We start from the raw sequence: 25337 nt of genomic DNA, 5'->3' as shown, positions 1-25337 counted from the left end.
GCCGCGACTGTGGGTGAGCGGGCGGCGCCAGAGGCGGAGCCTGCCGCTCGGCCGCCGTGCGCCCGGGGCTGTGGAGGCTGAGGAGCGGGCGCCCGCGGCGGCCTCGCCATGACTGCGGCGATGAGGCAGAGGTTTGACCAGTTCCTGCACGAGAAGAACTGCATGACCGCCGTGCTCGAGCGGATCGAGAGCAAGACCGGCGTCAGCCGCACCTACATCGCCACCGGTGAGCTCCAGCTGCCGTCCCCCACCCCGCCGGCTCCCCTCAGGCGCTCGGGGCCGGGGGGCGCCTCGCATCGGCGCTGGAGGGCGAGGGCGGAGCGGCCCATGGCGGCAGCTGCGGCTCCGGGCGCAGCGGCCGCGCCCTTCCTGTTCCTCGTCCTCCCCCGGCGGCGCTGGGCCTCCCCGGGGAGCGCGGGGGTGGGCGGGGACACGTCCCCCTCCAGCGCCGCGGGGTGAGGGGCCGCCCGCACTAACGGCTCTGTGCTCTCTCCCCGCGCAGCCATCGTCGGGGCGGTGGCCGTGTACCTGGTGGTGGGCTACGGCGCGTCCCTGCTCTGCAACATCATCGGCTTCGGCTACCCCGCCTACATCTCGTGAGTGTCACGACTCTTGCCCCTCTTACCACGATGGTTGCATGTGTTACCCGCCGGGGAGAGAATGCGGTTGCAAAATCACAGCCCGGCGCTGGTGCACAGACTGTCACGGTGGCATTCCAGGACCACGCTCCAAAATGTTGTTTTTTCCCGCCCACCCCTTTCCCTTAGCATGTATAGGTGCAAGGTGCTAAGTAAAGAACGAGGTTTCTTCCTGCTACATAATAAATTACAGATGGGAGAGGCTGGGTAATTTCCACACTTGCAAACCAGTTCCTATAGCGCGTTACGTTTTGGCTTTGGGTTCCCAGCTTTGTCATCCTCAATGAGAAGCTGGATCGCTGTGTCTTACCTGCCACTAGTAACAGGAGGAAGAATCGCTGTTGTAACGGTATTTGCTAAAACTCACACTGATATTTTTAGTTGAGGACACTCACAGATAAGCAGGAAGGCACTGGTGCAGCATCAGCATATGTTTGATACGAAGCACTAGGTAATGTACGGGCTGGAGACAGAGATGCATTAAGGATGCTGTTTACTCCAAAACCACCTAGCTGATGAGAAGGTGGAAAGGAAGACACTGTAGCTCCTCTTGGGTGTAAAAGACTTAAAAATACTTCATTTTTTCAAAGGAAAGCCTCCTTAGATGTTTTGTTTTTAAGAATATCTGGTGTCTTTCATGGGCATTATATTATTAGACCAAAATGGATTTCCTGTTAGATAAGACCACAGTGGAGTATGTTCCAAAAGACTTCAGAAATGTACTAAATAAAACCTCCTATGTAGCCTAATACACTCATAAAATAGAAGTCCTTCCCAGCTATACTGCTATATCGTTGAAACATAGTGCTTGCCTTTTACGTAACTCTGTTTAAATACAGTCAGCAACTTTTAAAAATACGTTCTCTGTAATTAGCTTCTGGGCAATACAGAATAGGTTCCTTCTCTTTTGTTTTTTCAGAGATGTGGGAAATGGACTTAGTTTTAGACTCTCTTGAAACATCTTAGCAGTTGTGATACTTAAAACTAAGGAACACTTTTCTAAATGCTGTTTCCAGTGAGCACTAATTTAGGAGGTTATAGGCCAAGAACTCTGGAGAAACTTAGAATTTATTTTCTATAAGGCAGTTTTTAGTGAAAAGATTAGTTAAAAGATAATTTTTTCATTAAAATCTGAAAGTGAAAATATCAGCCAACAAAGCTTCAAAACCTTAAAATAGTTGTGTAGGAATTACTTAGTATTTTGTGTCTGACTTAGGTCACTTTTAAACTTACATAATTACTTTCTAAAACCCTATTTAAATTTTTTAATTTGTTTTAAAAACTGGTTTGGGATTATATTTTAAATCTGCTGTTACGCAACTGTGGTGAATAAATTGGTAATAAAAGCTCTTAGAACTGTGGAGGCAAGACAGCAGCAAATCAAATATGGAGTTTTATCTTCCTTTTTTTTTTCCTTCCAAATCTGGAAAATTAAGTTTTTTAAATCTTTTTGTAGGATGTCTACCCTTTTTCATGTTGGAAGGTGGTTTAAATGTATCTTAATGTGAAAAGTTACCTCCCGGATGTTAGTACCGTGGGGTGTTTTATTGTTTGTTTTGGGGTTGTTTTTTTTTTTTTAGTAATGGGTGCATATGCCATTGTCCTTGGCTACACATTTTACTTAAACAAAAAACCACAATGAATAACATGCACGTGAATACAATGCCAGTTCTGTTTTTTCCAATTCATTCTCAGTTAATGCTTTCCCCTTAGCTGTCTTTTTAACGCTGAAACATTTTTACGAGAAAATTATAATCCGGGGTGAAAATCTAATTTAAAATGCATGTGATGTGCTGGATGTCAGTGTCTTTCAGTGGCAGCCTACAGACAGGTTCCAGCTCATGCAGCAACCTGCTGACAGCACAGGTGGGCTTGATCCCCTCCCCTTCCATTCCTTCCCAAGTACAGAGCTGGTACCTAGCATTTTCGCACATGCATTGCTCTGCCTGCAGAGCCAGCAGTGTGGGTGCAGAGGAGACATGGGAGGACATGCGCTAGTACACGTTTTCATGGTCCCATTCAGTTTCCCCTTTTTTGGGAGTGAGGTGTATGAACTCAGGATAGGCATTATTGCCCTTGCTAGTCTGTACAGTGTTATGGGATTAGTCTTGACAGCAGCACACCAGGACATCTGTGCTATCTCCTGAGATGGCTTTCAGTCTGGAGTCAAGCATGGGCTGCCTGGCCACGAAAAAGAGCAGGAATCCTCTTTGGTGATTACCCTTCTTCCACCATATGGGTTTCTTTTTGTCTTGGTGCTACCATACCACTCTCCATATTTACCATAGGATCTCTGTTCTAATGCAGGCCTAAGCTGTGAGAAGATAAAGCTGAATTACTGGAGTGATTCCTGCTTTCATTTTCGCTGCTCTGGATCCTGTACTGCAGTCAGGGTGTTGCCAAGTGCTGTCCCCCATGCTCATAAAGCATAAAGACCCAAAGCATAAAGACCAGTAGCCAGGGTGGTGTTTATTCCTCTCTTCTATTTGGTCTGTCCTCCTTTGAAAGACAGCTGAAGAGCCTGTTTTATGAACTAACAGTAGTGGGATTTGCTTCCTACCGTTGGGCAGAAAACAGTTTTCACCAGCTGCAAGCACCCTCAAACAGCTTTTGCTGTAAAAGCTGTGGCTTCTGGAAGAGGTCAGGAGCCATGAACAGAACATATTGTGCAGGGTGTTAGTTTGATGTTTATGCAGGTGTTTCAACAATGTATCCAAGCCTGAAATGTCTCAGGTACTGAAAGAGAAAAAGCAGATTACTTTTCCCCAGTTAACTTACTTTCTTCTGTTGTGAAGTAGATCAGTGTATCATTTCTTCATTGTCAGTGACTGAATTGTTTAAAGTGAAAAACAATGAAGTACTGGGTCAGGCTTCTGTTCAGCAGAAAAGACAGTCATGAAGGAGTGGGACAGATGTGCATTCTGCAAGGGACATCATCTCCTGTCCTTAGAGTTGTTTAAAATGGCAAACAGGCTACCAGGTGAGTGACCCATTAAGCATGTTCCAAATCTGTTTTATGAGGATTTTATTTCTGGGTTACCTTGGTCATGGTAGTTACTGTTTGTCTCTGTGCCTACCTGAAAAAAATATATTGGGGGGGAAAAAACAAACCCAGAGAAGGGTGCTCAGCTCGGATTTCAGTCTGTTCACACATGAAACCAGGACAGTTTTACGGATGTGCAGGTATCTGTCAGGCCTTGTATAATTACGTAGTTTATTTTCTTTTGTTTACATCGTTCTCTGTATTCATTGTCAGTATGTGCTGTGCAGCAGGTGCAAATTACAGTGGAGAAGTGCTGGAGGCTGTAGTTGCTGGGATAGACCTAGCAGATGGGGTGTGAAGCGGTACTGGTGCAGCTGTGCTGCTCCCTGCTTTAACATCACTGTGGTGCTGGCCTCAGCCAAGGCTCAAAGCCAATGCGAGGGGAGGGGGCAACTCCCTAGTTAATGTCTCTTACAGTTTCAGGCAGGCATAGCTGTTTCCCTTCTACTTCCCCCTTGTTCATGTTCACCTTCAGCTTTTGCTTTGTGTAAATCTTTAGTGGTTTTATATACGGAGGAGTTTCTTCTTTAGTGATACAAAATCTTCCCAAAAATCCAAGTCGTCTATGCCATGTCACCAGCAAGGGCCCACCCGAGGCTCTTAACATAGGCAAAATTAAGCAGTTGTTTTCCAAGTAAACGTTATCTGGCTGTTTTCCAGTAAGTCAGACAATCTGGATTAAAGTTTGTCATAAAACCCTAGTCTTATTCCCTAAAATTCTGTTAACTGCTATGTGATGAAATAGAATGATTAGTTTTAAGTTGAAATCTAATATTTGTTTGCAGTCTTTTGTGTTTGCAGTAGACCAGCATTGAAAAATTTACCACAGATGATAGAGGCAACTTTTTATACTTTTAGCAAGCTTTAATTGCGCAAGGCAATATTCAGACTAGTAGATGGAAGAAGTGAGTGTTGGTAGTATATAAATAACGTTGCCAGTATTTTCACTGCTTCTTTAAACGTTCCAGAGCTAGCCTGTTTAAAGTTAGCCTGTTTAAATGTAGCTCCTCCCATAGCCAGTGGTGGCTAACTGCCTCAAAAAAATTGGAGTGCAAGCAGGAAAGGAGCCTTTGATGACTAAGAAATGCGTGCAAAGGATTGGAAATTTGAGAAGCGCTGTCATGTTTGGTTTAAAAATTGCAAAGATGAAAATAGCTTTGGGCAGTAAAATGTCTGAACTTATTACTGGTGTCTTCAAGGGAGAAGAGCGATACAGTACAATCATGCTTCTCTCTGCTTTGGCTAATTTTATGCTGTTACTTCAGTTTAGCTGTTTTTAATATGTAAGAGCTAATCGTGGCATTTTACGAACAGGAAACAATCTAGATTGATTGTAGAGAAGTATAAACACACAATTCAAGTCTTAATTTGAATGTTGTCATGGTGTCTTGAGCCTGTCTTCTAGTACCTTTGCCTCTTCCATACCTCTAAAACAGGAACACTGCTTTTCTTTGGTCACAGTTGTTCAGAAAAGGCGAAATTGTTCCTGTATTTGTTGAGAACTAGGGCAGCAAATTTGCTTTCTCTTAAGTTTTGAGGAGAATGCTTACTTTTTTCCTTCATGGAAAACGCTGCATGATATGCTAATGTTCAAAAGTAATGCTCTGCTGCTGCTTTATAAAAGTGATTTGAGTGAGCTGGCGTATCTAACCAGATTGGCAATGCTCAGTATAAATATAAGCAGAAAGTTTCCAAATCTGTCTACACTTACGCTGTTGCCTTTCCCAGCTGATACTCTTCTCATGGGGCTTCAGACACTAAAAAGTGTATTTTGACTTTTTTGTATATGTTCTGCCAAATCAGTTCCTCTGAACATACTTGCTTTTTGTGTTTTAGATTTTAGAGTGCCATGTTTAAAATAAAAGCTGTCTTATCTGTTCGTTGGACAAACGATGTGCTTTGCTTTCTAGAGACAGCAAGTGGTTAGATGCAGGAGAGAGTCTAATATTATGATAACTGTGGGAAAACTTGAATTTATATTCCATATCTTAAATTTAGGTTAAAAAGGTCTTTGTTATACAGGTGGGCTCACAATCTGAATTAAACTCATTGAAAGATTTCCAGTTTGTAATTGACGTAGATACTATTTTTAGGGACTGCGGATGTGTTTGAGGCATAAATGAAGGCATTTTACCAGACCTTCTTGGTAAAGATACACTGCAGTACTGCACCTTGCATGCACTCCTCTCTCTTACTGTATTGACCTCTAGCGACTTGGTTGATGTAGGCCTACAGATGTTCAAGGAATAGTTAGACTTGCATCAGTGGGGTTTGCTGGAATATATTTCTAAACTACCCTTCCTCCTGGTGAGTCACAATGCTTCTAACATTTAATGCATAGCATTGCCGATCCTAAATGCTGAAAAAATGAGCTGCAGTTAAAGTGAGATTAAAAATATGTGGCTTATTGCTAGTTGGTTGTCTTGTTTTCCTGTTTGTTTTGTTGTGGTGATGTATTCTAGTTACATTTTAAAAGTCTTTCTTCACAGCTATGAGACTGCCTGACACAGGAGAGCTAGCAACATCTTGCTATACCAAAAGGAAGGATGCCTACTTGTCACTATGCAAACAATGAGCAAGATACACAATTTTTAGATTAGGATAATGAGGCTGTCTTCAGCTGTTAGGAAAAGAAATGCAAACTTTCATGTGAGGGTCTGTGAACACTAAATAAAACCTAATTTTAAAAAAAAAGAAAAATTATAAAATTTTGTTGCTACACAGCTTAGCAACTAGCACTGTACTCATAAAGGAAATTCTTCAGGTCTCTGCAAACCAGCCTCAACCCAGAAGTTAGTCGTCAGCCTAAAACTTGAATCCCTTTCCCACTCCCTGATGACTCAATTTTTTAATTACGTTCAATAATTAAAACTGTAGGATTTTTTGTTTCTAGTTTAAAAACTCCTTACACAGTGATTACCTCGAAACAGCAACATTTTACCAAGTGAGACAAATGTTGCACCATGATTTCATGCTTTACTGTACATTTGTATAAATTAAGACCATACTATAGTTCTTTTGCCAATATTGCAGTAAACAGAACTGAAAAACAGTAGTAGAGCTGTAACAAAATTACGCTTGAAATACAGTCTCCACAGTGCAGCATAGGTTGACAGGAAAATGTAACTTTTATTCTTTCTGTATTGTTGTAAGCACGTAGCAGGAGCTCAGTTCTTCTCCATTTGGTCACAACAGTACTGTCTGATCTCTGTGCCTGCACCCTAAACAGTAACAGCTGTGGAGAGGCAACCAAAGCATGTGAAACAGTATTTTCCCTTTAACAAAACTGGCTGTCACAAGTCGAGAGGCATTGCGGATCCTTAGCAAGTGGCTTCTTCTGGTGGGATGCAGCATGTCTGCACTACACAGGTAAAATGTGGCTTTTCCTGAAGCTCCCTCACTGCATGCCACTTCTCTTTCTTGTCAATACCTTCAGGAAAGACAACCTGAAAGAATTCTGTAATATAAGCTGGGATTAGATGTTTCCAAAACAGGGCTTTTGGACTCAGTGTAGCAGCACTGGTCTAACTGCTAGGTACAGCCAACAGTGAAGCTGGTAAAGCTTAGCCTGAGACTGCATACGCAGGTGAGCCCCGCTGAAGGCCGCAGTGACTTTCCTTGCCTGTATTAAGGGTGGAAGTGAAGGAAATCCCCCTCCCAGAGAGAGAGAGTGGATGGCTTCTACGGGAGTGGAGAGCTAAAGCCTGCTGGGCCTCCTGCTGCACAGCACCTCCTGCATCGCCCAGCCTGTGTGGCAGAACAAGCAGTAACCGAATGGTTTGGCAGGCTGGACTGAGGCACTGACGCATGTTAATCGCAGCAAAAAAAGCCTGCGTGTGTGTGGGTGTGTGTTTGGGGGAAGCTGGTTTTAACTTGAGTCAGAACTGGGGAACTGACTCATCCTGTGGCCCTACAAATACTTGCTCCAGAAGAGAGCAGGCCAAGAATGAGCAGAGAGCAGTGAAATGAGAGGATTGCTGCTTTTTTGCAGGAACCTAGCTTTGTGCTGAGTTAACATGTAGTATGTAGGACTTGCTTCACTGGTGGGCAAAGTGGCACGTGCTCCTTTTGTTGCCTCAGTCTCCATTTCCTTTGAAGAAACAAAGGTAGAACCCTTTTTACTACTGTCATGTTGTTTGTTGTTGTGGTCTAATAACTGAAAAGAGTGTAGATTTAGACTAGATATAAGGAAGAAATTCTTCACTATGAGGGTGGTGAGACCCTGGAACAGGTTGCCCAGGGAAGTTGTGGATGCCCCATCCCTGGACGGTGAGCCTCCCTTCCTATCCTTCATGAATTTGTCTGCTGCCATCTCCTGGATACAGAAAATTTTGAGAGAGGTGAGATGGTAGACTTACACTGCAGCAGTTGTGTAAGCGTGTTTGGCAGGAAGATGTTTTCAGTATCTGCAAATGCATGAGACTGCTATTGGAGTCAGTAAGGAGGAAGAAAGATGGAATACAGAAGGCTTTTAACTGATGGATGAAAATATAGAAGACAAAATTATAAAGCAAATACAAATACACAGGTACTTGTTTCACTGAAATGATGCCAGATGTCACGGAGGCAGCCTGCCAAGATGAGTGTGAAATGAGGATGATGGGGAGGCACCAAACTGAGGAAGTCTGTGGTGCAGTGGAGTGTTGATCCCACAGGGGTGTCTGGATAGGTAGCTACAAGTAAATTATTTTTGAATCACCATAACCTGTTGTAAAGAGTTGGGGCAGACCAGCAAGTATAAGCTCTAGAAGTATAGGTAGTTTCAGGGTTTTTTTAAGTTAAATGGGAAAAACAAAGTTATGCTTGGCTAAGAGGGTCACAAATATGCCTGCCTACTCATTTAGTATAGCACTGATCAGAAAACTGAAGGAAGGATGCACAAAATGCTCCAGTCTTCCCTAACTACAGCATGAGCACTGGGCTTAACAGAGACTAATCTTTTGTCTTAAACTTGTAACTATTTATACAACAGTCATCGGGTACACCTTGTAAATTGCAGGGATTTGAATGATCACTTCATATAAGACTACAGCAATAAAATTTGGCATTTCTTTCTTTATTCCTGGCTTCCACATCTTATTAGCTGGACTCAGGGAAAGGAAAAAAACCCAAACTCATAACTGGTGTACTTATAATATGCTTATTTGGTGAGTACTGTATGTGTGAATTAACTCCAACAATTCGTTATGGCAGAGCTAATTCAGGAGTGTGTAACAGTCTCTTCTTGGAAAAGAGCTGATTTTTTGTCGAAATGAGTCAGATGCTTTAAGTGAAAGAGCTCAACTTGGCAGCTTACTAAAATTAGACCAGTATCTGTTACTATCAGGTAGCAGGATAAAGTAACCACACTTGATCTAGAGTTCAATTTGACTGATTCTAGGATGCACACAGTCAAAACTGAGCCGGTACTCTGATACTGTAGCTACATAGCTGATAGGAGCCCTGGGCCACTGGAGAGCATGGCAGCCTCCGCTCTTCCCTGTTGGCATCACCAGCTAGTGGGGTTATGGAGGGAACAGATCTGGCTAAAAATGACGTTTTTACTTGGCTCCGCATCTGTATGCACAAGTTGTAATGCTGGCCCATGGCAGGCCATTTTCACTGCTGGACAGGCATCTGTTTTTGAAAGAACTGAGCTGTGGTGTTTACCATCCAGTCTACTGGAAGCTCTTCCTAGTGACTGCTCTTACCTCCGACATGCAGAACTACTGTAGATAGTTGTTTGAGGCTTTATTTAAAGTTCTCTACAGCTAGTATATAAGCACCATATAAAATCCTTTGTGATGTGTAATTACTACACATAACTAACATGGAATTTAGTCATATCAGTATTAGAAAAAACTTACAAAAACCGGACAGTGTCTCTTTTTAAATTTGAAACTATAGGCTTTGGATGCTCCTTCCTTTGTTAGGAAATCTTAACGTTACATGCTAATGAGACTGTTCGCATTTGCTCTTGCAACGTATAAATAGCCATTACAAGAAGGCTATCCTAAAGTTGGCTGTATTACCAGTGCCTCTTGATCTGTATCTTTTCACTTATTGATGGACATTGCATTTTGAATATCAGGCTGATTGATTCATGACTTAACATGGAGAAGAATAAAATGTTCTTGGCTTGAAGTAACATGCATGATGTATCTCCTAAGGTTAATTGTGCAGAGCATTACACAAGGATAATACCTAATAACTTATAGAATAACTTATAAGAATAAGTAATTAGGGTAGGATCCTCATGTTGAGTATAGTGATAAAAGGACAAAAACCCTATCCGTTCAGATATCTACATAACTTACTGTAGTTATTTGTTCTTGGATAAGGAGTATTTTCTGTGAGTTACTATTGAAATAGTGTATAAGTAGCAAAGGATGGAGATAACTTTTGTCCTTTTATTAAAAAAGGACATGTTAGACTATGGATTTCCACTGGCAGTCTCAGCTGAGGGACATATTTGCCATTTGGAAGCAGAATATTTATAAAATACTTGCCTTTCCTTGACTTCAGTTAAAACTTTCATTCATTGATGGCACTGCTATATCCATTTTTTCCTTCCTTCCCTCCAGCTAAATGGGATTGGGACTGCAGTCATTGCTAACAAATGCAGTTTGTGCCTTTCCTTCAGAGCTGACATGGCTGTTACCTTAGTGGGTGTGGTAGGGGTCTGCCACCTAAGCTTGTCCCATGGTGCCTACCTAGATCAGACCATTATAGAAGGAGGGGAAATGTGCTGTTTCCTACAGTATGCAAGAAAATACCACATGTGGTTTTAATGCTGCATATCAGATGGGTTTTGGACTACTTGTAGTACTGCTGCTTGTGACTGTCTGACCATGAAAGTGTCTTGTTCATGTATTCCCTTCAAGACATCCCCTTAAGGAGCTACAGCAGCAGATGGTGAACATTCAAAGGGAGCACACCCGTGGCGCTGCATTTAGGAACTGTCAAAGGCCACCTGTTTTTACAGGAGAGAAGATAATAGAGCATGTCTCATTAACACAGTGGTATGCCATCTGCCCTTTGCCACAAAATTGGAGATTCTAAGCTTTGTATGATTTTCATGATTACTAAGATGACTTTAATAATGTTAAAAAAAAATTAAACAACGCTTCCTTAAATCCATGGATGACTTCAGGCGATGACTGGAAAACAGCAAGACTGTTAGTGGTTTCACTGCAAAGCAGTCTCTCACAAATACCAAGCTAGCATGCTTATTGTGGTAAAATGAGCCTTCCTCTCCATGCCTGTAATGGAGAAGTTGATAGAAGAACCAGAGAAATTCATATTATGAACCCCTACAGCAAGTTTTCCTTAACACTGAGAAACTTTGCAATTAGTTCTTTTCTCTCCTCCATTTATCCACCACTCTGACTTCCCTACTAGTCACTTTTTCTTTCCATCCAGAAGTACACCTTGAAAATAGGTCAGTAGCCCTCTCCCTTACCTCCTGTGTTGTTTGGGGTTTGTTTTTTTTTTTTAGGACCCCTCACCTGGCAGTATTAGAATACCTGAGAGGTGGGGGCAAAGAAAAAATGTGGTTTATAGTGGGAGGGCAGGAGCAGCTGAAGTTGGCACTGCCTTTGAGCAGGCTGCCTGGACTACTGTTTCCTAACAGTGTTAGGAACAGCAGTAAGCAGACCTGCTGCTGTCCATCTGTGGAAAACCTGTTCTTCCAGTTGTGCTGATACTGTATCTCAATAACAGCACCTTATTGTGCATGATAGGGCAGGGCAAGGGCTGTTGCTTTCCCCATTGCAGGACCCTACTGGCCAGCCACAAACTAATGGAAATAATGCATAAATTAAGTATCAGATCCTCGTATTGCATTTCAAAGTAATTCAATACAGTAGCTATGCCAATTCTCTCTGCATGTGGTGGGTTTGCCAGTGCTTTTGCTAAAATACAAGGCATGTCACAGGATTGATTTTTTTTTTTATTATTTTTTTTTTCCTTAATTTACAGAACTAGGAAGTGACAGAGTCCAAAGGGTTTCTCAAGTCACAAACCAGGAAATGTACTCACAGCCAGCCATCTATCTGGTTTCTACTTTGTAAACCTCCCTAACTCTCAATCTTTTTTATGGACTAAAAGAAACCTTTGCACCTTTGATATATCCCACAGATGCTGCTTCAGCAGTAATACAGCTGATATTAAAGGAATAAGTTATAAAAGAATTAAAACTAAATTCATTAAACTGAATCTACAGATTTTAATCCTATGGCATGAGTGGAGAGGACAAATGCTTTTTAATACTCTTAAGCTTCACATTATCAGGCTTACAGTTGCTAGCATTTCCTTCTAAAACTTCTTATGGTGCTAATCTGGAACTTAACGAGTCCAGAGTCTCCACCTCACTACTTTTACTGAAGGAAGCACATGTGCATCTTTCTTTCAACTTCCTATTTTTAGAACTGTATAAACTTGAACTGCATTCTCCTAGCAGTTGGAGAACAAAAACCCCGTTAGCCATTATGCAGGAAGCCCAAGACTTTACTAGAGGTTGCTCCACCCTGTTCTTAATACTGTAGTCTGTGTCAGAATTTGCAAGTCCTGTAGGAATGGGTTTATAGAGCAAAACAATTGGTGATGCAGATATGTAGTCCTCACTGTACGGGGTGGGGGGTACTGGATCTCCTCTGCTTCTGTAGACCAAGTGCTTGTTAATAGTTAGAGCAAATCTTACGGTTTACCTTTTCAAAGAGGAATCTAGCACACATACATTATGAGTAAAGAAAGATATTTTGAGATTCACTTCAAAATCCTGAACTAGATTTAAAATTTCTATCTAGATGCTGTTTGCACTAGTAGGTGCTGCTCTGTTATGATCCCAGTAAGAAAGGCATTCAGATTCTGTAAAGCTTCATTTAAAATGCTACTTATTAGAGCTAACACTATAAAGAGAGAGAGAATAGTATAGACAACCTTATGTCGCTGTAGATGCTGGGAACCTTGAGTTGGGCAGCACTGAACGAGCCTCCAATCCACACACAGCACACTCTGCAGACCTCATCTGTAGACAAGGTTATCCCATTTTGATAATTCAAGCTATTGCAGGATTTTTCTTTCAAGACAGCAGCTCTGTTCGTTGCTCCCACTGTCAAAGAGGGAGGATGTTCACTGTTAGATACAGGCAAGGCCATGCAGGTGGTGTAATCGCTGGTACCCAGTGGGAGCTGCCTAGGGGATCGTCTGTTTCAGTGAGATGAATTTATCCCGTGACTAGGGAATTTGTGCAGCACAGCACAGGCCTGAAAGCCAGGCTGTATGTGTGGCACAGACCTGCTCACTCAGGTTAACTGTTATACGGATCACTAATGCTTCGATGTACAATAGTCTTCTGGTCAGGATTACCACAATGCATCCAGAACTGAAACTGGCCAAAGAGTATCCCCTCTCCTCCCTGTCCTATGGACTGTCTCATGAACAAGGTCAGGATGCTCATGTTTTTTGTTTGGGTTTTTTTTTGTAATCACAGAGCTAGACATAGTTTGAGTATCTTTTCTTTTTGAAGTCTGATGTAGGGAAAAGCTTTGCTGTTCAAAGATCTTGGGCACATTGTCTGTATGATAGATACTACTTAGTTCTCTTCTGTAGAGCATATAGAGTAATTAAATTATGAGGATTCACATGTAAAAACAAACCTGAGTCATAAAAACTTCACCATTATACATGAGACTGATGCTACTGATCTGCTCACTTGTTTCGTTTTCTTTACAGAATCAAGGCCATTGAAAGTCCCAACAAAGATGATGACACACAGTGGCTGACTTACTGGGTTGTGTATGGTGTTTTCAGCATAGCAGAATTCTTCTCTGATATCTTTCTGTCCTGGTTCCCTTTCTACTACATGCTAAAGGTATGTTAGTTCATGTGACCCCTTTCCTAAATTGAGGCCTTTGATATAACTGATTTAATGTCTTCAAGAATGGATACATGACAACAGATTCCCTTGGAATCATTCCTGGGTCACACCTTATTTTTAGATGCTGGTTGCATGTAATTTAGCACTATGAAAGTGATCTGTTTACAGCTGATGGTTTTGTGAGGCAAGAGGGGAAATTGGGATGGGTGGCAGGGAAAGGTCTGCCATGTTTTAGGAAAAAAGAGGCAGTGTAGCTGTACTGTGGAAAGGCAGTTTTTTGTCTTGGTGTTCAGGTAAATTTGGGCAAAATGACAGCACATGGTAAACCCTACAGAGTGGCTCTATTTTTGCTTTAAGTGCATTAGCGAAAGTGGAGAGTAAAATCACAAAGGCAGCAAAAGAAAGTATTAACATCTGTGCTGTTGGGAGCAAAGAAAGAAATTGCAACATAAGAATAGTTTGACTCATACAGCCTTCATTTTTAATTAAGCCTACTTTCCTGAAAGAAAATGGGAGGTATCAGAGGAGCTTGTTGCTAATGTGCATTTGTTAGTGTGGTTTGACTACCAACAACGATTTGCTTAATGTGTTCCAAGCTTTGTTTGTCAACTAAGGTGTGAGTGTATTGTCAATCAACTTTAACATGTTAAATTATTCTAGGAGATAGCCAATTACCATGTATGCTGTTGGGTAGAAGACATTCTAGCTTGCTGGAGAGTCAGTTGTTTAGCTTAAAGAACTGTTACCTATTTTCTGTTTAAATGGGCTGTTCTATTCCTTCTCTTTTGCTTTGTTAGCCTGGTTTAGCCCCACCAAAATTCTTTAAAGGATTTGCTTGCCAGCTATTGTGGGGGGGTTGTATAAAATTATAACGGTAAGGTCTGATGTTGCCAAATGCTTTTTCCAGGAAATCCCACATTTTAAAGACAACAATTGACTTCGACAGCTCAGTTACACTTCTGCATTGTTCCTTTTGAACCTTTAACAGGCATCAACTTGTGCAATCATTTGGACACTTTTCCCTAGCTCCCTAAGGAAAAGCACATATTTGAACTGCTTCAAACTAAAAATATTCTGGCCTGTCTCACAAAGTTAATTCTCTCTCCCCCCCACTTTATTTTTTTCCCTTAATCAAAAATGAAAATATGTTTTCAATTTTAAGCTTAATGGTTTTGCAAAGTTTTTAAGTTTAGCATGGGTAACACATATGTGAAAGTTTTACTGCTTTAATGTATTAAGACCAAGCCAAATAGTGATCAAAGTGCAAGTTCATCTGATCTGAATAGCATCCAAAAGGATTGCTTATGGCGCTGGAAAAATCTGTTCTTAACCACTTACGCAGTTATTTCACGTCCCCAACTTCACCTTACAGTTTAGCAGGATTATGACTTTACCCATTGTCTGCAGTGATGTATACTTGCAGTTCTGAATTCATACTGTGTATTTTTAGAGCTTCTTTTCTAACTTCTTGGTGGTAAAAGATGTGGCAATGATTTCTTCATGCCAGCACAGCACTCTTTCTGAAGAGCATGCAATTGAAATTCAGGTTGACCTTGCAAATAAAGACCAACCGCAGATGGCTCTGATAATACTGTATCAGAAGTGCCACATTTACATGTAGTGGTGGCATCAACAGGAAGGTACTTTTCTCAGTTCAACAAAAGCAAACACAAGGAAGCAATTATGGTAAATGCACAGCTTTCTACCATAGCTGCTGAAGGCACATAGAAGTAAAGTATTTACTCTCAGTGGTGGGTAGTTGGAGAGATTTACTTTTGTCATAGAAAGGCAGACAGAAGGTGTTGGCTGAGAATCAGAAAGTATTGCTGACTGGGTGGAAGGATGAAAGTTACTCCATGCGGGGAAAAGGAGGACGCAGGCAGGTTCCAACTTTCAGTCCATCCACAACTAAAACCTCTTGTAGTGTAGTTTGTGATGTCTCCATGTCTCTTTTACGATGTTATGAAATAGAAGCCCACATATGTCATTCATGCAAATTTCAAGCTCGCTTTCATTTTCCAAATATGCTAAATTTGCATAGTCACATTTATTTGATACAGCTTGTAGCTTCCACTCCAGACTGAGTTTTAGCTGCTCAATATTTCTATATACCTTCATGTGCAGGGCTGAGACACTGATCATAGCTGCTCCCATATTCGCTTAAGTCCAGAGCCTAGGCTCTGTCACCTCAAAGTTTTCAGCACACTAGGAATTTTTATAGGTTGGAGAAAGGCATGTTCAGGAACTCCTTTGAATATGTTATGATATTTGCATACACTTTTGTTCTCCAGTTGAAAACTGTTTTGAGATTTCTTGGGTTTTGTGGTTTGGGTTTTTTTAATGCCTACTTTTTATTTATCTGCTTTTTTTCTCTGAAGCACAGGACATGCATGCAACTCATGATTTCATGTGTATGTGATCTGGTTTTCAATACTTTTTTTAATTATTTAAAGGTTTCTTTGGCATTCAGGTATTAAAATACTGTAGCCAGTGAAAGTAGTAGAGGTTATCATGCTAAGAGTATTCTTGGTAGTGGGAAGAGAGGAGACTCCTAAATCTACTAACAGTTCTGTCTTGAAATATTAGAATACTATTTCTGAACAGAATTCCTAGCAGACACGTCACACTGGGTGCATTATGCAAACTGCTGCTATGAGGCACTCACTCAAATGGAGCAGGAGGAGTTGTCATTGTGAGTGTAGCAACGTGCCAAATGTGGCAGCCTGACTCTGCTTCAAGACAGAGATCCCCTTCTCTCGCCCATGCACCCCATGCAATTAATTACTGATTTTGACTAAAGAGCTACTTCACTTCCATTAAAAGGAACACCTTGTTTTAATGACTGCAGTTTTCTATTAGGAGTGTGTTCATATTTGTGGTCATATGAGGTATGCCTTGGGTTTTGATAGTCTTCTGTCTGTAGAAGCTTGGAACTGGCCATGGGCATGCTTGCTGTATTTCTCAGCAGCAGTCATTTCCTCTGCTGTAGTGGCAAAACCAGCTGTATTTGGTTTTGTGCTGCCAGGGCAAGAACAGCTGCTAGCAAGCTCCAAGTGGGTTAGACCCAGCTCAGGTACCTGTCTAAGGAAGTCACTCTGTTGCACGAATTCCATTCCCTCCTCTGGCTGGTCTGGAGGGTCACAAAGAATATAGTGGGTTTTTTTTCCAGTTAACAGTTTTATCACTCTGAGCTTTCTGGACCTTTTTACAAAGCACTTTATTTTTAATAATCTGTGTTAGTTCAGTTTCAGGAGAGACAAGGGAAAAATAAACCAAGTTAGCAGTCTGACATTCTCAAGCTTTGAAAAGACTGAGATTTGCAGCTTTGGTATATGTCCTCTAGAAAATGTATATAAACATCTGTTTCAGTACATTTCAAAAGTAATAGGTATTTGAGAACAAATCTATAACTGTAAAAGATTTGATTTTTTTTTTTCTTGACTGGACTGGGACAAAGCTGTAAAATCAAAATGACTAATTTTGTTCTTAGGCAAGAAAAGGGAAATATCAATTTCTTTTAGTTTCAGAGGAAGTTGGACTTACAGCTGAGGGATTTCCTAAAACAAAGGAGAACTAAGTAACATCTTTGTATATTGGGACAAGTAAAATAACTATCAGTAATTAGTCAGGTATTCTTTAACAGGAAATAAAATCAATATGCTTTTCATCTTTTAATGAAAGATAACAACCTAAGATAGTGCCATTTATTCTTTCTGTTATATTAAGTTCCTGTGCTGGATTTGGTTGGCATAGAGTTAATTTTCTTCATAGTAGCTAGTATGGGGCTATGTTTTGGATTTGTGCTGAAAACAGTGTTGATAACACAGGGATGTTTTCACTACTGCTGAGCAGTGCTTACACAGAGTCAAGGCCTTTTCTGCTTCTCACCCCACCCCACCAGCGAGTAGGCTGGGGGGGCACAAGAAGCTGGGAGGGGACACAGCCAGGACAGCTGACCCCAACTGACCAAAGGGATATTCCATACCATGTGACGTCATGCTCAGCATATAAAGCTGGGGGAAGGAGGAGGAAGGGGGGATGTTCAGAGTGATGGCGTTCGTCTTCCCAAGTAACTGTTAGGTGTGACGGAGCCCTGCTTTCCTGGAGATGGCTGAACACCTGCCTGCCAATGGGAAGGAGTGAATGAGTTCCTTGTTCTGCTTTGGTTGTGTGCACGGCTTTTGCTTTACCTGTTAAACTGTCTTTATCTCAACCCATGAGCTTTCTCCCTTTTACTCTTGTGATTCTCTCCCCCATCCCACAGGAGGGGAGTGAGTGAGTGAGTGACTGAGCGGCTGTGTGGGTCTTAGTTGCTGGCTGGGGTTAAACCATGACAGTTCCAAATAATAGAAGCTTTTGAAAATTGATATTCTATCACTTTTTGCCTTTATTTTCCCTGACCATGCTTAATGGTACTGCATCAGTTGCTACTTACTGGTGCCAAATTTTATTGCATGTTGCATTATTTATTTTAATTCATTTAAATGTTCCTGGCATTCTCACTGGTGGACACTTTACTTTGAAAAACCTTTCTTTGTCTTCTGGGCAAACACTCCTTTAAGTCATTATGTTCTGACACCACGATCAAATAGTTTAAAGAAGACAGCTTAAAGCTTACCTCAAAGGATGGTAAATTGGTTTGGCAAAATCTTCTGTAGAAGGCAGTTGTTATCCCCAGGAATTGGGGATCCTTTTCAAAGAGACAGCCTGTCAAGATACCTCTCCAGCTCCAAATATATCATAACTGACTTTCTCTAGGGCAAGGGGAGTGAGAAGTGGCCTTAAAGAAAAAAGGAGTAGCAATCTCCTCCAAAAACAGTAGGTGTTTTCTTCAACTGATGTACGCCAGAGGGATCAATTTTACTGTGGTATGCACTGTGGTGAAGACAAAGCCAAAATTTTACAGGTATGAAGAGCAGAACCTACAGAACATTCAATCTCAATATCCCTTGTCTGAGGAAATATAGAGGGGAGATATTCCAAAATATTTGGAAGGCTTGCCTGAAGAAGACTATGTGGTTTTCATAATTGAAAAGGGATTTTATTCTCTTTTTTCTTTTTGTTAAACTCAAATCGGAACCTATGTTTTAAAATAACCTCTCTTGACTTAAATCACCTTGTAATGGTCAAATTGAGTTTCTTATGTAATATCAAAACAAGTATTTGGATGTGGTTCTGTCTTTGCAGTTTTACAGTGGGAAATCAAAAGTGTGAGGGGAAGGAGAGGAGACAGAAACGTCTGGCTAGGCACAGTGGAATTCTGAAAGGATACTGTGATCAAACTAGCTTCTAGAAAATGCTTTTGCATTATGCGATGTACTGGAAACCTCATAAATAAATAAGAAACTGTGGTTGTATTTTTTTAAATTACTTTCAGAAGCTCTAGCACATGCATTGAAACATCTCTTCGGCAGCTGTAGATACTGCTGGGAAAATGGAAAACTTCTGAAACCTAAACTATTTAAATAAGTGCTACTGTGTTTAAATGCAGACTTTTAAGTTGCTTATGGTTTTATTGTAGTTTAAATGATTAGTTTGATTTTTGGTGCCTAACTTAACTAACTGTGTGGTGAGGTTTTTTTTCAGGAGGAAGAGTTGAGTAGTTGTTCTTGTGTTTTCTCCTTCTCTCCCTCTCCTCCCAAAAATGTGTGGAAATCCTCAAATTTTTAATCATGTCTGACATCAAAACAAAGCACATTTTGGCTGAGGCTGGGGTGGTTTTGTTTTAAGAAAAGGTGGTCTGTGAAAAGCTGTTCTGCCTTTATTTTCTGGAGAGGCTTTTGACATGGAATAATATTGTACTATTTGTGTCTGGAAGAACTGTACAATTGCTGAGAAAATTTGCTTAATTTCGTTGCAGTTTTAGCCTGTAAAATCTTTTTATATGTACTTTCAGAGCTCAAGCAAATTTAGTTATGGCATTTTCTGTCCCTTAAATGTTTTGATCTTGTTTTGCATAGCTGTCTTTGTATTGCGTATGACAGTGGAACTGAAGCCAAATAAAGGTGCTTCAGTAATAAAGACAGATATTTGTAATACATGTAACACCTGTCTTTCTAATCCCCTTTGTAAGATGCAGAAATATTATCCCACACACTGTGGTGTTTGGGTTTGTTTTTTTTTCCCCGAGAGCAGATTGTGCTGTAAAAGCATTACCTAACCTGTGCAATCCAAAAGCATTACCCTTGTCTGTGTGCTATGTGTAGCTTGGATACATCTTTCCTCCTTGTCACTTTAGCTCTGGGATGCACACAATCCCATTCTTTCCCCTGCTGCATTTTCAAAGCAGGGAGGCAGAGAGGACAGGGATATGTTTTGGCTGGATTCAAGTGATTTAGGGACCTAGACCTTCAGTCAGGTGTGCCACATAGTTTAGAAGTAGCCGGAGACTCTGATGTTTTGTCTAATCAGGTTTTGTATTTCTACCTTAAGAACGAACAAAAACCCCATGCAATCTTGATACACCTGTTACCAGATTAGCTTTACTGCTACAGCCCTCCTCCTTTATCCTATCAATATCCATGAAATTATTCCAGTACAAAGATTCACTGTATGTGACTATACTGACGTGCATACTTATTGCACTGTGACCATACAAAATGAAGGGGATGATGTACTGTTTTAAATATGCTCAAGTCTGTGGCAGAGTTAGGAAGGCACGCTACACCTTGTCTCCTACTCATTTCTTATGCAGTTGTTCTTGTTCCTTGTAGTGTGGCTTCCTGTTGTGGTGTATGGCTCCAAGCCCTTCTAATGGGGCAGAGTTCCTCTATCATCGAATTATTCGGCCTTTCTTCCTGAAGCATGAAGCTCAGCTCGACAGTGTTGTTAAAGACCTGAAAGACAAGGCTGCAGAGACTGCAGATACCATCACTAAAGAAGGTGGGGAAAAGATCATTTGCTAATCACATCAAGTAGGAGGAGTTTCCCTGGGCAATTCCAATATTACAGTTAGTATTCATCATTTTGGGGAAAACAATTGTAAGAAGGCTATGTAAATTATAATGGAGAGGGTAAATTTGGGTGAAGATGCAAGGAAAAGAGAATTGCAGTGGATCTTACTTTCTAGGAGTGCAGTTATGCTAGAATGAGTGCAAGCTGTATGAGTGGGAGAAACAGCTAATTAGTTTGTGTGTCTTCCCCCCCATACATATCACTGTAAACACTCTCTCTAGAGGCAGATCCAAACACCCTCACAAGATACCTTCCATAAATACAGTTATTGTTTTGGTGTATTCTTGTATCTCCTAAAATACCATCTCAAATACCTGGTAGTATAGAAGGGCTGCCAATTGTGTAGTAAAGCAAATCTTTTAACTCGAATCAACAGCAACATGTGAAATGAAGTTTTCCCGTCTATAAGTTTTTGTACTTTTCCTTCCTCTGGAGATCAAAGGATTCTGAGCCCACTCTTAAAGAAATTACTTAGGTTTTTAATTGGTTAGAATAAATTTTATCACAGCCTGTAGATTGTTTAATTTTTGCTTTTAGTTTCTTGCATTCTATAGTGGACCCTCATACTCCAAAATGTCTGATGATCGTTTTATGAATAAGAGAAGGAATGTATTAAGTAGCTAAAATAAAGGTTTATTTAAATGTCACTTGAAAGGACATTTATTTATAAAATATTTCAAAGCACCTTAAGTCTCCTTTCCGCCAAGCAACACATGCAGTCTCATTTCCTCTTACCAACTTAAGTAGTTTTCCTGTCGGTATTGAAATGGTCTGCCTTTCTCAGCTACGCTTGGAAATTTTGCTGCATGACCCTTCCTGAATCATTATTGTTAGACAAGTATCTTAAATAATGTTCTTCCATGTTGTACATGGGATTTTTCTGTTCTCATTCCATCACTTACTCTTTCATTTTCCTATTTTTACATATAAAGATTTCCACATACATACAATTTTTAAGAAATCATCCACACGCATATGCATGTACACACACACACACGTGTTATTCCAGCCCTATTTCATCAGCTTGGTAGTAGATTTCTTGCTGTAAACCTGTATGTCCTAAACACTGTGAGCAGCTCTATTTTATTGATAAAATAGTTGTAAGTCAGTCTGTGCTGTTTATTGTGCTGCTCCTTGCTTACGGTTTATTTTTTTAAACCTTTGTGATCAGTTTTATCACTGTGTGTGTATGTGTATACAAAAGCTATGATTTTCTTTTGTGATGTTTCTTTTGTGACCTAAAAGGAACATTATTTTTTTTTATGCAGCTCAAGAACACTGAGTAAGTCATTTAGTCTGTAGGCCTCTAAGATTAAACTTGCTTTTATTTTCCTGCAGCCAAGAAAGCAACAGTGAACTTACTGGGTGAAGAAAAGAAGAGCACTTAAACTATTAACTGGATAAAGTTTCCCTACCACCTCCTTTATGAAGCTTGATGTTACTGGGAACTGTGGTATAATTTTAATAATATTGCCTTGGAAACATTTTGATATATTAAAGGAATGTGTTCTAAGTTTGCTTACTACTTTGCTGTGTCTGTATAGAAAGTAAGAATTTTTATTTAAAAGCAATGCAGTGGGCAGCATCTGAAGCTTAACGAAAATATTTTATTCACCTTCATGCAGAAGAAATCTTTCAGTAATCTCTTTCTGCAGTAACATAAATAAAAAGTATATATCCCACAGGCTCTGCACTTTAGTTGTCTCTCTGCGTACATAATTGCTCTTAACACTTTGACTGCAGTGTGTCTGGTAACATGAAGCTATTGTATAAGGAAAATACTAGTCTGAACGGATCTTCTTGAAAATACAGGGAATTATTGTGAGATGGCATAATGGATGTATTCCCCACCAATAAAGTTGTAAATGATGAAATTACATGTTCTAGGTGCCTGATGATAGCGGTTTTTCACTGTTGCATGTTTCATCGTAACACAATATTTGGTACAGTGTGTGTATTCTTAAATGGATAGATACTAAATATAGGAAAGAGTAACTTCATTCAAGTGATCCAGCTTATATTAGCATTAAGTAATTTGCCAGAAATGGATGCACTAAATTGCACAAGATTAGCACAAGATGACTAAAGTACAACTCCTTGCCTCTTCTTGCTAAATAAAGTTGTCATCTAGAATTGCTAATAGAGTGCCTTTTAAGATCACACTCAAAAGCACAAACCACCTTTCGCTAAGAAGTGATACCATTACAAACACTTTTTCTTAAAGTCCTGTTGAAATATTAACTGTCTTGGGTGTCAGTCCCCAGAACTGCATCAGTAATGGGATGGACTACCACCTCCCATGAGCTTTTTCTGCTCATAAAAATCTGAAGTCTCTTCTGACTTTACTAAGAAAAACTTTGCATGAGCACTGAAACTTCCTGAATAGAGATGCTGTTGTTGTTACTGGATATATTCCTGACCAATCAGTAAGAATGCAACCAAAGTCGTTAAGAGAATAAAGGCTTTTTTGCCATCAATGGAAAAGAATTTTTTTTTCTTAAGATCTGAATCTGTATTCACTTTTTCACACTGCAGTATTTTCAACAAATTCAGCATGAATTACTGAAATCTCCCTGTTCTCATCTCCATGCTGACGTTTCTTTAAAGCACAGAAATGCTATGACAGTTCTTAACTCATAGAGCACGCAGAAGGTAAGCTTAAGCTTTTGATAGGATAAAAAGTGATTTCTGGTCCACATTCTTAAAATCAGAAGATTTAATCTTAAAATAGACTTTTGAAGACTTTTGCCTTTCTGCAACAAGTTGGTATATAAACATTCACTGAATTTTCAGATGCAAGAACTGCAAAAGAATGAAGCACAGTGCAACTCGGCAGGTCAGTTTTAAATTCGAGAGAGATATATTGTAAGAAGAGATGTAAAAGTGTCTTAAGAGAAAGCATTTTAAGCTTTAAGCTGGAAAACACGGCCCTTATGGCTGTCAACTTGGATAGGGAAGTATGAGACCCCCTGTGCATCATTTTCTGTAGGATAGCATGCAGTTTGTCATTTGAAGGAAAAAATGTAAAATATCACAGCTAATCATTCCATGACAACTTCTTGTTATGAGTGGATGTGCTGAAGAGGATAAAGTTTACAGCAAAGATGTAGATGTAAGCGAGTAAAAAGTTTTAAGTCACTCGCCATTTAAGTGGTTTAATTTCTTGTCGTATCTTCCTCTGTCTTAAACCCGCTGAACTTTTCTGTAAGCCATACGAAATCCTAGTGCTGTGTTTTAAACAATCCCAACTGTGCATATAGCAGTCATGTGGCCAGTGGAATTTAGTTTCACCTTTTGAAATAATAAGTAATAAATAAAAATAAAGATACTTAATAGTCTATTTGATTTAGGTACAAACTATTACATAACTAACTTCTCTAAAAACTACTCATGAATCTTAGACTTCCCAAGCCTAACGAGGCCCGTAGTAGAGACAGAACTTATTTTTCATTTCTCATACTACTCAACGGTTCTTCCACTGTTATTAATGGGGATAAAACGTTTCTGTGTAAGTGGTAAAATGTTCCTGTACATCTCTTTTAGAACTTAATAGGCTTTAGAACAACTTCTTGTCTTTACAACTTGATATTTCTTGACCAGCAGGTAAATTCAATGCTCCTTTGCCAGATTTCTACTTGAACTAGAACTACCGTCTCTTGTTAACAGAACTTGGTCTTGTTGTTTGCCTTGGTGCAAGTAGAAATGACTGAACCTCTGCAGCAAGTTACCCTTTCCTGCAAGTAACTCCACTGGGCTGGCCCCACAGATCAGTGCTCTTCTCAAAGTCGTCTTCACAACATGTATGTGCAAATGTCGGTGCACACATCTACTCCATGTCTGTGCTGAAGTTGTGATGTGCTAAACAAAACCAGATACAAATAAAGAGATTCTTAGAGCACTGGCATGATGCCTCTGTATTTCTTAAGAACCCCATACCTCAACACTGAAAACCCGATTACTTTAAGAAGGCAGAAGGTCTTTACATGATACTCACTTTTTTTTTACCCAAACTTCATTGGTGTGGAACTAGTAGAAGCCTCTCTAAAAGCCTGAAGGAAGTACTTCTGCTTCATGACTGGATCTCAGGGTGCAACCAAGCTGTCTTAGAGCATCAGGCCTTAACAGAAGAGTTTGGAATACAGATCTGTTCTCAACAGCAAGCACCACGAGCGGCTGCCTATGCAGCGCAGCTTTCCAGACTTCATAGCCTTGCTTACCTAAGGAATCGTCAAGGTTTAGTGTTCTTTAGAAACAGAGAGAAAAATGGTGAACTACAGGGATTTCAAAGTTTTTTTCCTCGCCCATTGATTTTCTAGTGTTGCATATATGACCTAAACAAATAATGCTGCATAGTTATTGGCAGGTGGGGGGGTTACACTTACAGTTCTTTCTGCTACCACTGTACGTAGGACATTTCTTCTGCTTTACCCTACACATTTCCAAACTCAGCAAAAAGGAAAAAATGTTCAGAAACAACATTTTAAAAACCCACAATCAATCACCACTTGTGATACTAAAATAAACACAAAATTCTTCAAACCAAAGCGAGATAGTTAACAAAGAATAGAAATTCTTGTAAGTAGTGGAAAGTGTGACTAATATTTGCCAGGTCAAACCCTCATAACTTTTTTTAATTTGACAACTTTAAGAAAGTGTCTTGAGTTTGCATTCCGGTCTTGTCAACTCTGTTTAAATAGTCTGAGAATCAACACAAAAATACTACGACCAATTCCTTAGGCACCTCCCACCCCTATTTCAAACTCGACCAACAATAACTTCCTTACGCAAAGGAGGAAGAGCAGAGTTTTAAAAAATGAAATCACAGATTCTTGGAGGTCATGAG

At 40.2% G+C, this 25337-nt stretch overlaps 1 protein-coding gene across 1 annotated transcript; it reads left to right on the top strand.

Moving 5' to 3' along the window:
* The first annotated feature begins 16 nt into the window (after positions 1-16).
* REEP5 (receptor accessory protein 5) lies at positions 17-24398 on the top strand. The gene is made up of 5 exons (XM_076363207.1): positions 17-226; positions 503-596; positions 13396-13534; positions 20254-20422; positions 21833-24398. The coding sequence occupies exons 1-5, from the start codon at positions 109-111 to the stop codon at positions 21880-21882; spliced, it is 570 nt and encodes a 189-aa protein (XP_076219322.1). The 5' UTR covers positions 17-108; the 3' UTR covers positions 21883-24398.
* The last annotated feature ends 939 nt before the right edge of the window (positions 24399-25337 follow it).

The sequence above is a fragment of the Aptenodytes patagonicus genome, chromosome Z, assembly GCF_965638725.1.
Source record: "Aptenodytes patagonicus chromosome Z, bAptPat1.pri.cur, whole genome shotgun sequence".
In the NCBI taxonomy this organism is placed as follows: domain Eukaryota; kingdom Metazoa; phylum Chordata; class Aves; order Sphenisciformes; family Spheniscidae; genus Aptenodytes; species Aptenodytes patagonicus.
The sequence above is the reverse complement of the archived record's forward strand: the minus strand, read 5'-3'. Positions and strand labels throughout refer to the sequence as shown.